Below are 18,095 nucleotides of genomic sequence, written 5' to 3' on the forward strand. Positions count from 1 at the left end.
AATGAAATCGTAACCAAGTTTAAATAGTTTCCTCTGAAATTAGTTCGGTTCAAGCCTCTCTAATACATGGTACAAATAGAAGCAATTCACTACAAAGTTGGTTAGCAAGTTTCAGCAAGGACAATATCTACTTACCCAACGGCAACACCAACTGTAAGAATATTAAAGGACAACTCTCCTTTAAACTGTATAAGTTCTATAGTTTCACGACCTTTATAGACTTCATTGTCTGTATTTTATAACCCCATAAGTTCTTATACGAGGATGACACCCTTTATCCAAGTATTTTGGTTTTTTGCGATGGGTTCGGTAATCCACCAAAAGTTGTTTGTACTAGGATTATCACAATACTCGGTCATTGCTTCTATTATCCTTGCAGGATCCGAACCTCCTTTGGGAAGGAGTAGCTACTTTGTTCAATAAAATAAGTTCAATCAGAATTTTTTGAACGACTTAATTCATATTGTAACCTATCTTCTAATGCATCTATTTATCTGGTATATACCTATAAGTTATTTATTCCATTAGGTATATATAGTTCTAGTATTTACCTAACAGTCACTATTTATATTACTCTATATTGATATACGTATTATTTGTTCGCATACTATTTACAGTAACTTTCTTGACACCCTCCCATCGGTTACAGAATATTCTTGACTATTTCCGGAAACTTCCTGTAAGTTCCTTTCGTTGTTTTGTCAATGTTTGTTATTTAAGTAAAGTTTTTCTTATCAATAACGATCAATATCAAGAGTAGGTAACCTATAATATATCTATACACTATGGAAAGTTTAAGTACAACAGTTCATCTACAACTACTGCAGAATCCTGAGTTAAAGGGTTGTCCTCGTTATAAGAAACAATGCAATTTAAACGTTAGAATTATTTGAGAGTTGGTGGTTTTAATTTTTTAAAGAGACACGAAATAAAATCTTTCCAAAACAAATAAGATTTATTCAGTATAAAACAATAGGTCATTATTGTCAAAATATGTTGAACTGCATAGCTCATTGTTTCGGAAAGGTACTTCTTTCTACTTACCTTAACTTGAACCCATTACATTTAATTGAAACATTATGTAACGTAATACGTTTATAGAGTTTATTCAAATCAAAGGATTGTAGAACTGTGATCGGCTGCTTCCGACTTCTCTTTCTATTCCATACTATGTTGCCATGATCCGTAAAATAGGCAATCGCTTGGAAAACACGTACTCTCAGTTACAGAAAGTGCGTAATTTAACGGATAACACACGAGCTTATTGCAATGCAGTTAATTAAATTTGACCGACAATTTGCAAACAATAATAGATGCCCACAATGTACGGATTCTCTCCACTTCTCTATTGCTACATAGTGCTCATCGATAGCTTTCATCCGAAGGCTACGTTTTAAACGTAGGCGTTTACTAAAACCCTTTACGTATTTAGGTACGTGAATATTGCTTTGTTTTCTCATTTGTTTGATATGCCTTTACGAACTAAATCCGATAAATAATGTAACGTGGATGTTTGTATATGACATCCTTCGTTAACAGTTTACCATTATTCGGGCTATCCTTTTTTTACTTTTTTTAAATTAAAGAGCAAAACACTTGAACACTAAAGCCGCTCATACACTCGGCCACTATAAAAAAACTACATTCCAAAAGATTGATTTCTTGAAGTGTCTATGTTTCCCTCATTTTGAGCATGACTGCTGTAACAGACAACACTATATAATCGTTGTTCACATGACAAAATAATGATTGTGGCTCAATCTATTGCAGATATTGCAATACGACATGCAATTTTATCACACTATTACTATTTTAAAACTATAAGCGTGATTTTCCAGGTGATTTAATTAGTTTCTAATTAAATTATTAGCATCTTTATCGTTTAACGAATGCTGCACGAAAAAATGACTGAACAGTGATAAGTAATATGTTTCCTAACTACTTAAATTAAGTAGTTGTAACTCAACAGTTACGTATATCAAAACTCTCTAGAAGTAGAGAAATTATAGTGATATCACTCAATTTCAGTTAGTTTTAGCAAAAGTTTCAGTTATTAAATTCTTTTGCCAGTTGTAACATCTCTCTTGCATTAGTAGTGGTTCTCATGTCCACTATAAATTACTAGCAAACTTCCACTCTTATTTACAACAAAAAGAGCTGCTTCCTGACAAGAAAGTGCTGTTTATATGTATTTACAAAATTTACCCGTAAAAATACAGTGGCGATAACTAAAAGACTCAATGGAAAAAAAAGACTGAAGAGTGATGACATTAACATTTGTATTTATTTTAAATGACATTGCATAAGGTAGTAATTTTATAGCAGTAAAACAAAACGGAAACGTCATTCTAAAACGTAGAATATGCCCTTGCTCTGGTGTGCATGTGGATCACAGTAAGAAATGACTGGAGAAAATTTTCTCTAATAGAAATCCAGGGAAATGGAACTTATTTATGGATCCATACTGAAAGAGTAGGTAGTTTTCTCTAAGGGGAAATTTAAAATCATAATCAATCATAAATAAAAAAGTTTTACTCCTTCAACAAGCGAGGACAACATCAGTTCACCAATTGGTCTAAAAGCTTTTACCAAAAGTACAATTGCTAACATTTTTTAAACAAATTTAATAATTATATTACCAAATGCAGCATTTGTTAAACTGTCTATCTACAAATCCTTTGTAACTAATTATAATTTATATTCATTTTTTTGCCAATCGATCATAATCACTACATTTGTACCATCCTGGATGTACCATAACATAATTCTACAACTTTACCTATACCTTTTTCGTGTTCTTATACTAATGAATGTGTAATTGTTCTCTGTTTTTGGTGTTCCCGCTCTTCAGGTGCTCAAGGTACTTACATCTTGTTCTATTTATTATTTTAACGCTTTTACGTAGTTTTATATTTCATAATCAAAGTAATTCGCACAATATTAACAAAATGGTACGCGAAAATTTAAAACAAATAACAGTTAAAGTTTTTTTGAACATCACATAAGTGATAGTTGCTTTGATTGTTTCTGAAATCTATGATTATACGGGTCAGTGGGTCACTAAACTGTCATTAATCTTTAGAGACAAATCAAGACAATTTTTTCTTTACAATTCTACGGGGAACTGTCCTTTTCAATATTCTTCTTTCAAACTAATCCCTAGTTTTCAATTTTTATTATCTAACCTATAAAAATAGGTACCTAACCTAACTAAAAAGCACATCGGGTATGGTTCAATGCGCCATCTATAATATATCTATATATATCTATATATAATCATAGAGTTCAGTATTACTAATATGCAATTTATTTGCACTTTCAACTATTACTAATACTAACGCACTTATATAACTTTAGCACTGCATGTTTCTCGCTTGCTGGATAGATTATGTATGCCTCTCTGCTACAAGCACATAGCCTGAAAGTAGCCAATTTTACAACGGCTTTTACAGCTTTCCGACTATATTAAAAAAGCTTTCCATTGGAGCTTTTGCGAGCATATTTCCCTTTCTAATCGTTTGATCCACCTTAATATTGTTATAGCATCCCTTTGAGTCGCATTGATATAATTTACAGAGTTTTAGGGAATGCGCCCACGAATTTAGGAGGGTTTCAACCAAGCGCATCAGGTATACAAATGAAATAGATTTTCATAAACGTAGGCGATAACGATAGTCCTAACGGCCGAAAGTAATGCAACTGATGCGATGCACATGTGCGAGAGACAGAACAAGTTTCTACTTCTGCCTCATTGTAAAGTTAGCAACGGCTGCGCATGATTTACGTGAGCGCCTTTATGCTGTACAGCTCTGTCTATGCCAGCAAAGTTACGGGAATCAACTAGCAAACATTTAACTTATAAAAGGCTATGCGAAACCGTATTTTCAACATGTCCTTGTTAAAGAAGAAAGTAAATGCAACAGTTTAATTGCGAACCATGCCAATTTTTAACGTCCCAACTATACATGAATGTAATTACAATGGCTCTAAAAGCTTTCGGACAACTTTCAAATTATTTACCATTTATTATTTTTGCACTATTGAACATGAAATAAATTTTATAGTTGAAAACACATCCATGCACATATTGCATTTGTGCAAATTTCCAGCCTTTTGTTATTGGAATATTTAATGGTAAACTAGGGCAGCACCCTTTGCTGACCATTATACAAGTCTTGTGTAAATTTTCACTATATATAAGGCAAACTAAAATTCAAATATTCGTTAAAAACTAGTATACAGGCTATAACCGAAACTCACAATTTTATTTCGTTTATTCTGGGAATATTTGCATTATTGATTTAATTAAAAGTGAATTGAATTAATTTTATCNGGTACTATAGAATGTCACCTCAAGGTAGGCCTAGTGGCGTCATCTCTTGGTTAGGCCGGAAACTTATCAATCCACCCTCGTATACCTACCGAAGCGTACTTGAACTTTGTGAAAAATAATATATATTATCGTTTATTAAAACTCTTATTATGAAATTTATTTTTACGAACACAATTTTATGAATGGCAGAATGAAGTCCGTTGAGTTTGTTATAAATTAGTAACACTCCCATTAGGTGAGGGAAAAACTAGCTGTTGCGAGTGATAATAATAAGAACTGCCGTGATGAATATTTTGTATTAAGAAGGGAACGTTCATTGGTAGAACAAAAAATGAACAAAAACCAGTGAAAAGGAATCAAAAATATTAAAATCTATTACTGGAAAATGTAGGAATAAAAGGAAGAATCCTTGACGTTTGATCTAACTAGGCTTAAGCTGTGTAAGAACATCAACAAGTAATTGAGGATGTACATGCTGAACCAAACTATTTGTGAACAGTTATCTAAGAGATAGTTCTAGATATATAGGTATACTTATAAATATAACAATTATACATATATGTATACATCAAAGTTGGTTTGGTCTCTTATAGTTACTCAAATTAAATAAGAGAGAAAATAAATATTTGTGTTTCAGGGCATATTTTCGAACAGAATACGGTTAACTTTCTGATTTAATCATTACAGAATTCTGAATTTTTCATATAATACTGCATTTTTTTACTAAATTATGCAATAAGGGTTGATAACAATATACCTAACAAGTATATTACCTATATTAATACTTTGATAATAAAATTACCTTTTCTCAAAGTTATATCAAACTATGGTTTTCATCTATTAATCATTTGGAGATACATTCTTGGTTCCATGTTTTTGCAAAATTTTAGAGCTTTTAACTGTTCATTTAGTCACTCAGTTATATTTTTTATAAAAACGTTTCTATTCAGAGTTTTCATTAGTTATTCCTAAGAACGTTGTTGGTGAATTATCGATTTTCTGTGTGTGCCGCAACTGGTAGCAGACTCGAGCTTTACATGCATAATTGATAAAGCACAATAATTAATGTCGGCCCCGCATTTGTCGTCGTTGCGAACTGTGCATTCATACTTGCACATTAAGTATCCATGCATTCGCAAAAAGGGACAATAATACGGTTTCGGCAATACGCCATAATCGCAAGCTACGACATCCAGACAGGCTAAATCTCCGTTAAGGGAACATGGGATCAATTAACCCGTTGATCGGGATTTTAAAGCGTCAACTTGCGATTACAGCATGATGGATGCGCCTACTAGATACCTAAACGCACAGCGTAAAATGTACAATCTAGTAGGCATTGGTAGGCATACTCCATCAAAATGACAATCGTTTCTGTGACAATAAATTGTCACAGATGAGAATACAAATAAGAAAGTATAGTTATATATGTTTAAAATATTTACAAGACAGTATAAATACCTCTTCAATTTAGAATATCAGCTTGTCATAGCGATAACAGAAGCATATCTAGATAATTATTTAATTAATTCGTAAATAGTGGAATACTACTAAGTAGTTTGTAGTCTCCATTAATCAGCAGCAGTCTAAGGTTGGTCGATATGCCACTGTAACTATATATGGCTTGCCGGTTATACTCCTATTTAAATACCAATGGGGAACTTCATTCCAAAGCCTGCGATATACTCGTAGTGCACTCATCTTACCTACGATATGCTCGTGAAGTACTCAACTTACCCTACAACATGCTCGTGTTAGAGCTTTCATATTACCATACAATATACTTGTGGTGCTTTCATTTTACCCTACGATGTACTCGGAGCGTACACAGCTTACCTACCATATACTTGTAGTGCGCTCTGTTACCTTACGGTATTCTTGTGATGTTCTCAAGTTACCCTACAACATGCTCGTGTTAGAGCTTTCATATTACCATACAATATACTTGTGGTGCTCTTATTTTACCCTACAATATGCTCGTAGTGCTCTCATCTTGCCCTACGATGTATTCTGGGTGTACACAACTTACCCCACAATATACTCGTAATGCACTCATTATACCCTACGATATACTCGTGATGTACTCAACTGATCCTACAACATGCTCGTGTTAGTGCTGTCATCTTACCTTACTACATACTCGTAGTGCTTCCATCTTACTATTACGATGTACTCGGGATGTATACAACTACAATATACTTGTAGTACACTCATCATACCCTACGATATACTCGGGATGTACTCAACTTACCCCATAACATGCTCGTGGTAGTACTGTCATCTACCCTACCTACTGACTGTAAGAATATGGATAATTTTCCGGATCAAAACACAAACATTGAAGAGGGAAACTTATTTTTATAAGTCTTAAGGAACCCTTACGATTATAAGAAGCAGTACTCGTTTTANATTGTTATAGCATCCCTTTGAGTCGCATTGATATAATTTACAGAGTTTTAGGGAATGCGCCCACGAATTTAGGAGGGTTTCAACCAAGCGCATCAGGTATACAAATGAAATAGATTTTCATAAACGTAGGCGATAACGATAGTCCTAACGGCCGAAAGTAATGCAACTGATGCGATGCACATGTGCGAGAGACAGAACAAGTTTCTACTTCTGCCTCATTGTAAAGTTAGCAACGGCTGCGCATGATTTACGTGAGCGCCTTTATGCTGTACAGCTCTGTCTATGCCAGCAAAGTTACGGGAATCAACTAGCAAACATTTAACTTATAAAAGGCTATGCGAAACCGTATTTTCAACATGTCCTTGTTAAAGAAGAAAGTAAATGCAACAGTTTAATTGCGAACCATGCCAATTTTTAACGTCCCAACTATACATGAATGTAATTACAATGGCTCTAAAAGCTTTCGGACAACTTTCAAATTATTTACCATTTATTATTTTTGCACTATTGAACATGAAATAAATTTTATAGTTGAAAACACATCCATGCACATATTGCATTTGTGCAAATTTCCAGCCTTTTGTTATTGGAATATTTAATGGTAAACTAGGGCAGCACCCTTTGCTGACCATTATACAAGTCTTGTGTAAATTTTCACTATATATAAGGCAAACTAAAATTCAAATATTCGTTAAAAACTAGTATACAGGCTATAACCGAAACTCACAATTTTATTTCGTTTATTCTGGGAATATTTGCATTATTGATTTAATTAAAAGTGAATTGAATTAATTTTATCAAATAAAAATATGCCCGAAAGTTTTAATAGAACATAAGTTCAGGTATATTAAATATTGCTAACCATTTTTATGATGACGTTTTCAAAAAGTTATACTTTATTCGAGCAATACTTACACATCCCAGTCACTTTCCTGTAACACTGCCGATTTCACCCCAATCTAAAATAAGTCGTTTTTTTCTTTTCGAGTTACGTAAACTCGTTACAGTACATCAGAAAGGATTAATAAAACCCTCGAGAAAAAGCACAGGGTAGACTGAACAGCCAGGATTAAAAAGAAAAATCGTTTCGCCTATTAATCAAGAATTATCTTGTCTCCTTTAAATTTAGTGCAATTCTGGTGAAATCAGAAGAGTACACTATTGAGATTCAAATACGCTCAAAAGGGCATGACCTTAATCTTTAACGGTACACAAAATCGATTTTCGCTCTTCCAATCTTCATACTTTCCAGTCGAACCAAAAAAAGAAAAACACGAGAAATTTATACAAGTTTATAGTAAAAAATTGCATCTCTTGTAAATGAGGTTTAGCATCTCTATTACAGATTTTACTAAATTACACATACTAGAGCTTCTACTAGAAAATTTCGACCTCGCTACAGTATCAGTATCTAGTATCAAACCTAATGAGGCCATAGTAACTCATCAGCCCCGAAAACCGGCCGTGAAAGCCTTCTTTTGGGAAAACTAGATTTAGCTTTGTTTTTCTTTTCTTAGAAATCAGATTTCGATTCTACTCTGATAAAAATCAATCTTCTCAACCGTTACAATTTTCTCGAAAGACTGGATATACCTAACAAGTATTTCTTGTTTTTAAACCAATCCATTATTTAGGGTAGTCTTCACATATTTTCTTTACCCTATTTCTAAAAACATGTAGCAATTTTCATGTGATAAAACCTGATCGCCCTATATGCAAAGTTTAAAGATATTGAAAAGCTGGTTGAATCCTTCCAAGTCGTGATAGGTATTCACCCATTAATTCAAATATAAGTTCATAATATTGGGTTTATACATAGAAATTATGGCAATAGTTATGGTCTTTATCCGACATAGAATTTAATTTGCGAAAACCAATTCTATTGCAAATTCTATCGTAAATGAAAATTCTGTTCCTTCAAATAGCTAGCTCGATATCAGTTAGTACCCGATATACCCAACGTAATAAAATCTAATCGGAGTCGCAGAAGTTACCGAGTAAAAATGCAGTATATCAGAAAACGGCAGCATCTAAAGAGGTTAATTAATAAAATAAGAAATATTACAAACCTATTGATACATTTCGTGAGATTTTCAATCAAAACTAGTGCATGATCACTTATTAAGTGTAAGCGTCAAACTTCATAGAACGCTGCTTATACAGAAATATAGGAGACGAAAGATTAGAAGAAGTGGCAACTAGGAAGTCAGATAAGTCAGGACCGAAGGAGCAGTAGGGATATAAAGCAGAGGAAATCGCAGGGTCGAGTGGCCTTCAATTAAAAGAAGTCACTTTTATGCTCGCGAACGATTAATTTAGAAATTCGATATAGATTGTTATAGATGCACGTTTGGAGCGCGGCGCTATGGGTGCGAAACATGGACGGTGGGTGTGGCGGAAAAGAAAAGGTTAAAAGCGTTCGAAATGTGGTGTTAAAGGTGAATGATGAGGATACCGTGGATAGAGAAGGTTAGAAATGAAGAGGTATTAAAAAGACTAGGAGAACAGAGGACTCTATGGAAATTAATTAAAAAATAGGCGAGATAGGTTGGTAGCACACCTTCTCAGGCATGAAGGTCTAGTCAGAGACATATTAGAGGCAGAAGTTAGGAGGGGTAGAGGTAGACCTAGATTAGACAACTGTTTCGCAAATAGTTAAGGATGTGGGTTGTTCTAGTTTTAGGGAAATTTAGCTCAAGATAGGAAGGGGTGGATGTGCGTCTCCAACCAGTATTAGGACTGACAATCCTTACGATGATGATGATATGACAGATATCTCGCTGTATAAACGATCACCTAGAAATGACTTTAACAAAAGCTGTAGAATTCAAAAGGAGATTAATTAGCGCTATAGTTCCTGGCCCCTGTTACGGCTTTGGGCCCCAACTTTTTTTTTATGTATGGAAACACCAATTCTCATTGAAAGTTTAAATATGAAACCTGAAAAAATTCTGAAAATCATATTATTTTCAATTGAATGCAAATCTACAATAGTAAATTGGTGTTTCCATAAAGAAAAAGTTGGTACACCGAGAGCGTATAAGAGGCCAGAACTAAAGCGTTGAGGTGGATCCCATCGAATCCTAGACCTTTTATCAAGGTAATTTTTCAATTGATGTTTACATGTCGAGATAGTTACCATAGTAGATTGGAATGGTCCGCCTAGTAAACCAGTGGCGGCCCTAACTAGCTAACTCATTAAACTAAACTACATAAAGTTTAAAATTAGATTAATAAGACTTAACTATGGAGGTTAGAGTAGACCACTTATGCTAATAAGTTACTAGTTCACCTGTCCGCTTTATTCGTGCCTAATTATAACTTAATATCAATTTTTCTCACATTTAAGTAGAAAGGCAATTATGTTCTCAGTTTCTACAATTTCCATGAATTGCGCTACTGTACAATTTCCTTTATTATGCATGATTCATTTTCACGCTTTTCCACATATATATTACCCAACCCCTTTGTAACAGTTTTAATCACATTTAATAGATATTATTGCTTTTGCCCGTTTCAAGACATCGCACTATAGAGCATTCAATCAATTTTTTATCACTAAAGCACTTAAAATATATATTAATAAATAATTATGCAGTTTTAGTGAGTCTGATTTAACAAATAATAAAATAAAACGTTTCAAAATCTTTATTCCAAGACGATCTATGAACTATAACTTGAACTAAAAGAAACTCGCCCCAAATTACTACTAGTGGATTGTTAAAAAAAAGCAAACACGTGTTTCGTTCATTCTGAAGGTGACATTATCAATGTGAGACACTCAAATTGGGCGAAACATGTGTCTGTTTCCCAAAAATTACTTGTGGCAATTAGGGGAAGAATCTTTTAGTTAATTTACTTACTGCAGCCTGTTTGTTTGTCATTCTTGCTATCTAATTTTGTCATCTGCATATTCAAAACATTTTAAAAAAAATTTATACAGGAATTATTATCATTAGAATGTTATAATAATTTGAGAGCTATCCAGAAAATAAAACAATGTTATACCTAACAGTGTTATTTTATTATTTGTGTTGATAACTAAAGCTTTGTCATAGATGACTTAGAGATTTTTAATAACTATGAAGAAATATTAATATATATATTTTCTTATTTCTGTCTCCAGACAATGGCCGCTACAAAAAGAAATGCGGGATTGACGTCGGCGGTTCCCAGGGCAACCCTTAATGACGAGGAACTTGTAAGTACTTTGATCTTAATTTATCTTTATCCTAGAATAATATAATAGCATCTATTATGAGATCTTCTATTTGCCAATCTTTACCTTTAGTCCCAGATTTAGTTCTAACTTATCGCCTAATGTGACAAAACATCTACTCAGTAATAAAGAAAATCGTTTTCGATTAATGGAATATCAATTTTTCTGCAATTCAAATCTTTTTTATTCCACTGAATATTTCAAATGCACGACCTGTTAAAGAATGAAGGCGATCTATAGGTACTCTATAGCGTACCGAGTTTGCAGACACGTTCTGTGAAGTAGTCCACATTACATAAACTGTTTTTCGTCACATATAATCTACCGGAAGTTCGAATATTTGTCTCTTCAGTGCATGACAGTTGACACACAAAGCGGAATTGATTAATTTCGACCTGTTGTGCTAGTTTTGCAGCTTCACAGAGCAGAGCCGAGCAAACTCGGCTCTTTTGACTCCCGAGTGCTCCTCACGTATAACCAAGTAGCTCCTCATTGACCTGCGAGTGCGAGTGAAATGATTATTTCCTTTTCTTATCCCTTCCATTTCGTAGGTGAGTCGCATTTCCCCAAAACTAGAACATCTCACAACCTCATACTAACAAAAATTTTCGTAGGTATTATTTAAGTTGTGAGAGTGGCTCCACTCGTCTACGGGATGAAGGGGCTTGAAATGGGAGTGGAAGGAGACGAAAAAGAGAAAGCAATATTATTCATTACTGCTTACTCTCCCGTACTCATTGAAGGGTATGGAGTGACTCAAACTAACCTCATGTAGCGGCTCCTACGAAGCTAAAATTTGCCCGACTTTGTCATAGAGCAGAGCCGGGCAAATTCGACTCTTTTGACTCCCGAGTGCTCCCCAAGTATAACCAAGTATCTCCTCATTGATCCTGCGAGTGCGAGTGAAATGATTATTTCCTTTTCTTATCCCTTCCATTTCGTAGGTGAGTCCCCTCTTCCATGGCCAAACCCAATAGTATTGCGAACGTAGTAACGAAAATTTTCGTAGGTATTATTTAAGTTGCGAGAGTGGCTCCGCTCGTCTACGGGATGAAGGGGCTTGATATGGGAGTGAAAGGGAGAAGAAAAAGACAAAACAAAATTATTCATTACTGCTTACTCTCTCGTACTCATTGAAGGGTAGGAGTGACTCAAACTAACCTCATGTAGCGGCTCCTGCCAAGTTAAAGAATGTTGGAACTTTCGGCATAGATCTGACAAAAATATATTTACCTAAAACAATCCTAGAGGCCAATCTGCTATACACAAAAACACCATCGCTTTATTAACTTTTATTTTAAACCCCGGGTGAACTTTACATTTTAATAATGGAGTTATTGTTACTTATTTATTTGCGTTGTGGATTGCAGTCAGTATTCATTTTCAATGAATCTCCCCGTATTATACATTTTATAAACATTGTAGACTGTAGAGTTAAAAAGGAATGTTCAGGTATGTCGCTCCAATAACTCTTCACACACGTCATTTGGATAAATTGCCACCCTTGTTCGATCGATTTCGTTCATTAAACAGGGGTACACGTAGCTTTCTGACACTGTCGTGTCTGTGGGGAAGCCCACTTGATGCTTCAAATTTATTCCGGAAAAAAGAGTCTCAATGGAACGGAGTCCAAAGTAGGTCAGAACCGTTTTCCCCTTTTCCGGAAGGGGAGAGATGAGCGAGGAGTGATAGTATCGACTAAAATTGGGCGCGTGCCCCTACTCTACAATTCTCGTTCTTTCTTTTTCTACAGCTACACTCGAGAGAGGACTTTAGCACAACAACAGTTACCAGAATTAAATAAGCAGGTTTAGTGCTAAATATTATTTTAGGTTTATCCCTTAAAAGAGTAAGTTTAGGAGTAGGTCAAGCATGACTGAGATGCATAGAAGAGATAGTTTCCTGAAATAAAATGTTCGGATTTGAAAAAAGTAAGAGCAGTACCTTGCATTAAAGATACAATCTAATAAAGGCTAGGAAGAAGAACACGGAAGTTCGAAAACTGTTCAGAATACAGGGTTTGTCCGGAAAGTAATAGCACTGATTTCCTTCCACCGCGACTGTACGCTGGCAGCGTTGCATCGACGCAGAAGGAGCCTATTTTGAAAGTTTTTAAAGAATTGTAAACGATTGGCTCAATAAATTTTTTTAAATCGACTCAGTCCTATTACTTTCCGAACAAACCCTGTATAATGCAGGCAACACAATAATTGACGTTTGGCTTCAGGTGGTGCATAAATGTCAAGCATAAGTGCAAAGCACGTATGGCCTGATAGTTAAATTTATTCGAAACACAATGTACTATCTACATGGAGTAAAGAACGTACAATTTATTGTCCATGGCGATCTAAACGATAAAGCAACTTAAAAATGTTATTAACTCTACCAGCCAACCTGTTGGTAAACTAAATTATAAAAATTGCTACTTTGAATGCAAGTATTTCTAAAATTTTAAAGGCGTAAACAAAGTTTATTTGAGTAGAAAATTAATCTATCTAATAAAAATAAAATAAGAGTAGTAATATGTAAGGCAGTTTAAAGTAGAGGTAAATCAATATAAAAATTTCTAATGTCTAGATACTCAGGTTACCCAGGATAAACAAAAAAGAGTTCATATTATATATAAGTGTAGACAGTATATCGCCATCTAGAGGGTATTTGCTACTACTAAACTATTTCATGCGTCAGACAGTTTTACTATAACTCAACCGATGATGCTATTAACTACGTTTATTTTAGTTAACAAATACATGAAATACTTCAATAGCAACAACTACCCCCTGTATGTGAATTTATTAATATTTTAAAGTACAAAAGTACAACAAAAGTCAATAATAACTTACACTAAAGAGAGAGAGAGGGACAAATATCTGTTTTGGAAATTTAAAAATGTTGCATCTTGACCGTTTCATAATAGAAGGGGCGATGAGTGTAAGCATGAAGTAAAAAAATGCGGGCCATTATAATAGGAAAAACCGTAAACGATGACAGCAAAAACACCTGACAAAAAAACAAAAACCCGATCGTACGTGGAAAGAATGAGCAAGAATTTGTCAATGTCACCCACGCCATTATTTCATTACAGAACGGAGAATCGAACCCCTATTTCTAAGGTTTTGTTAGCCAACCCTTCGGCATTTCGGCTCCTTTTCAGCGAAAATTTCATAAGTCGTTTTTGTAAAACTGCCAGCGGATGTTACAATTTTCGGCCAGATTTCCTTCAAGACATCATCCCTATACGTAACAGCGTTGTATTCTCCAGGAGGTGATGTCAAACCAACGGTCCTTTATTAAATTCTTCGATGATAAGACGTGAACTACCATATCACATGGTTGTTCCGACATTGTCCTAGTGCTTAATTCAATCGATTACTGCATGGTGTTGGTGGCGTTGTGAAATAAGAAACCGGAAAATCGGTTTTAATTCATGTACCTCAAACACGTCCTATACAACACATGTGCGATATTAATATTGTCAATAATCATCATCATCATCAGTCGTCAGTCCTAAGATTCCTTGGGCACGCACCTCCACTTTCTCCTATCCTGAGCTAATCTTCGCATTTCCCCAAAACTAGAACATCTCACAACCTTAACTATTTCTGAACACTAATCTAAATTAGGTCTACCTATACTCCTTTTAGCTACTATTCCTGCTTCTAGTATATCTCTAGCTAACCCTTCATGCCTAAGAAGGTGTCCTACCAGTCTACCTCGCTTGTTTCTTATTGACTTCCATGGTTCTCTGTTTTTGAAATGATATTTTTTATGGAACGCTATACTTTAGATTTCTTCTTCATTCTCTTCTGTCTTCATTTCGTCCGTTTAATTTTTCTCACCCTAACCACCACCCACCCATTCCCACGATTCCTGAAAAGTGGCTGAAGAGAGTCTTCCGCCCTATTTCCCGGCGTAGTATGCAGGGACTAGGAATGAAACACTCAAAAGTTTCAAAATTAGTTTTTAGACACTTGGCGAATGAGAGCTATGCCGAATTATTAATTTTTAAATTGACTTTCTGACGCCTTCCCAGGTCAATTTAATAAGCGTATTTAGTAAATGTTTTGTCATACACTGTACCTTTTTTGTAACCAACTAGAAAACACAAAAACTCCCCAAACAGAACTTTATTGAACCCCTTATGAATATTTAAATCAAAGAGAATAAGTGAAAAGTAAGAGAAACTCTTGAGGAGAACGTGTGCTACAAAAGATGATAAAATTTAGCATCAGGGGGTGAATTTATTAGTTGATTTCCTTCTTTTTTGTTTTCTGCGTGCCTGAATATCAGAAACATACTAAACGTAACATTTTCTGTCGTTGCCAAGAATAAGCGATCGAAAGACTTCATTGAAATAACATCCAATAGGAAGCATCTAACAGAATAACTTTATAACAAATTAGTTTCGTTCTTCTTATAGCATTATTATTGGTGACTCTCTTCATTTTCTGCGCTTCTAAAATAGGGTGATACTTATGTCTAATTATTTGAAATAAATTATTTTAGACAGAATAAGTAATAATGACTTATTTGTCAACTGTCTTATTAAAATTCAATGGAACTTTGGAGCATCCTCTTTAATAACGACGACGCCTGAAATAAATTCACAGCTGGCTATTTCCGATCGAATTTCATTACAAATGTCATTTCCCAGTATCTAACAGTTCAACAATGGGTATAAAATCCAACCGCCTAGAAGCTGACGCCTTTCTCTCACAAAATTAAATGTCATTCTGCCTTTGCCATCTCAGACTCTAATAGGTTGAAATTTACGCCTGGAGAAGGAGCTGTAAATCATAACTATTCCATTAACCCAAACGCAAGATGACATTAAGGAGCAGAACTGAACGTTCACTAAACTCCTCTAATTCAGAATCTGAAATATTTTCAATAATGGTTAACATCAATGCAGCACCTCTCGATCATACAATTATAAAAGATGTATAGATATAAAATGTAGAGCGTCGCCCAAAGTGGCAATGGCCAATGACAGGAAAGAACATACAGTCTGTCATCAACATCATAAGGTTGTCAGTCCTAGAAATGGGTGGACACGCACCTCCACTCCTTCCTATTCTAACTATCTTGAGCTCTTCGCATTTCCCTAAAACTAGAACATCCCACATCCTTAACTATTTCTGAACAGTAATCTAATCTAGGTCTACCTCTATCTCTCCTAACTCCCGTTTCTGTCTCTAATATGTCTCTGACTAGACCTTCATGCCTGAGAAGGTGTCCTACTAACCTATCTCGCCTATTTCTTATTGACTTCCATAGAGTCTTCCGTTCTCCTATTCTTTCTCTTATCTCTCCATTTCTAACCTTCTCCATCTACGGTATCCTCATCATTCGTCTGTAACACCACATTTCGAACACTTCTAACTTTTTCGTTTTGCCGAGCCTACTGTCTATGTTTCGCACCCGTACAACGCCGCGCTCAAAACATACAACTGTAATAATCGTTCGCAAGCATAGAAGAGACTTCTTTTTATTGAATGTGACTCGACCCTNCGTCTGTAACACCACATTTCGAACACTTCTAACTTTTTCGTTTTGCCGAGCCTACTGTCTATGTTTCGCACCCGTACAACGCCGCGCTCAAAACATACAACTGTAATAATCGTTCGCAAGCATAGAAGAGACTTCTTTTTATTGAATGTGACTCGACCCTGCGTTATCGTCTGCTTTATATCCCTAGTACTCCTTCCGTCCTGACTTATCTAACTTCCTAGATACCTAAAATCAGTCACTTCTTCTAACCTTTCGTCTTCTATCTTTATATTCGCCCTTTCCCTACATTCTCTCCCCTTGCATACCAGTATTTTTGTTTTACTTTTATTTATTTTCATTCAATACTGTTTTGTCAATAGGCTTCCATTTTATTTAAAGCTGTCTCTACAGTACGGAACGANCTCATCATTCGTCTGTAACACCACATTTCGAACACTTCTAACTTTTTCGTTTTGCCGAGCCTACTGTCTATGTTTCGCACCCGTACAACGCCGCGCTCAAAACATACATCTGTATACTCTTTTTCGAATTTCTAAATTAATCGTTCGCAAGCATAGAAGAGACTTCTTTTTATTGAATGTGACTCGACCCTGCGTTATCGTCTGCTTTATATCCCTACTACTCCTTCCGTCCTGACTTATCTGACTTCCTAGATACCTAAAATCAGTCACTTCTTCTAATATTTCGTCTTCTATCTTTATATTCGCCCTTTCCCTACATTCTCTCCCCTTGTATACCAGTATTTTTGTTTTACTTTTATTTATTTTCATTCAATACTGTTTTGTCAATACCGCTTCCATTTTATTTAAAGCTATCTCTAACTCCTTCCCGATAGATACTAATACTGCTAAATCATCTGCAAATCTAAACATACTAATTTTTTGCCCCTCTATATCTATCCTTACAGCGTGAATTCTTTTCTGACTCCCTTCCTAATATTTACTTCTCTACGTTGCTGCTCCAGCTCTATAACTGCCTATCTTTATACAAACTAAGTATCACTTTTTATCTCTGNATTAACAGTATTTATTATTAAATGCACCCCTTTTTCTAAAAACTATTATTTCTATTCTAAAATTGAGAACAATACAGTGTAGAATACTATGCGATCAACAATATTTTTAATTAAAACTAGACATTTAGTGAGTGAATCTATAAGGGTTCTGTTTTTCGTTCGAAAAAAAAAAAGTAACGTCTACGTACGGTAAAAAAATGGCGAACCGAATCCTAAAAACCTTAATAAAAAGCTTTGAATATAAAAATATACAGTGGAATTGCAATTAACTATTTTAATGGTACCTATCACACCATCAACGATGAATAGCATTTGTCTAGGAGCCTTAGCCTTTTTCTATTGCAGCAACCCCAGATAACCAAGAATATTCCGACCGTCGTGTTTTATTTGATCATAAACGAGTTTCATTATGCATCCGTTCACATTTTAATTAAACAACCATTTCTTGTAAGCGCAAATGAAAAAAAATGCTTTATAATTTTTTAGAAATATTGTTATCTGAAACACCGTAAAGCATTAATTCCTTATTTAAGTTTAAGGAAAGAATGTTTCACGGGACACAGCGAAAACCCATTTTTTGTTTTCCGTGGGAAAATTGACAATCTGGA

The 18,095-nt window shown here is 34.9% G+C and overlaps 1 protein-coding gene across 5 annotated transcripts in view; it reads left to right on the forward strand.

The window, feature by feature from the left end:
• The window catches only part of LOC108741634 (protein unc-13 homolog A), a 105,088-nt gene that overhangs the window by 21,045 nt on the left and 65,948 nt on the right, over window positions 1-18,095 (forward strand). For 3 of the 5 annotated variants that reach the window (XM_018476492.2, XM_018476491.2, XM_018476496.2), the window contains exons 4-5: window positions 2,852-2,860; window positions 10,869-10,943. In XM_018476492.2, coding sequence (XP_018331994.1) covers window positions 2,852-2,860; window positions 10,869-10,943 — 84 coding nt within the window. The remainder of the gene's footprint in view (window positions 1-2,851; window positions 2,861-10,868; window positions 10,944-18,095) is intronic. The other 2 variants (XM_018476495.2, XM_018476493.2) reach the window with 1 other exon arrangement.

This window comes from Agrilus planipennis, unplaced genomic scaffold (assembly GCF_000699045.2).
Source record: "Agrilus planipennis isolate EAB-ADULT unplaced genomic scaffold, Apla_2.0 scaffold259, whole genome shotgun sequence".
Taxonomy (NCBI): domain Eukaryota; kingdom Metazoa; phylum Arthropoda; class Insecta; order Coleoptera; family Buprestidae; genus Agrilus; species Agrilus planipennis.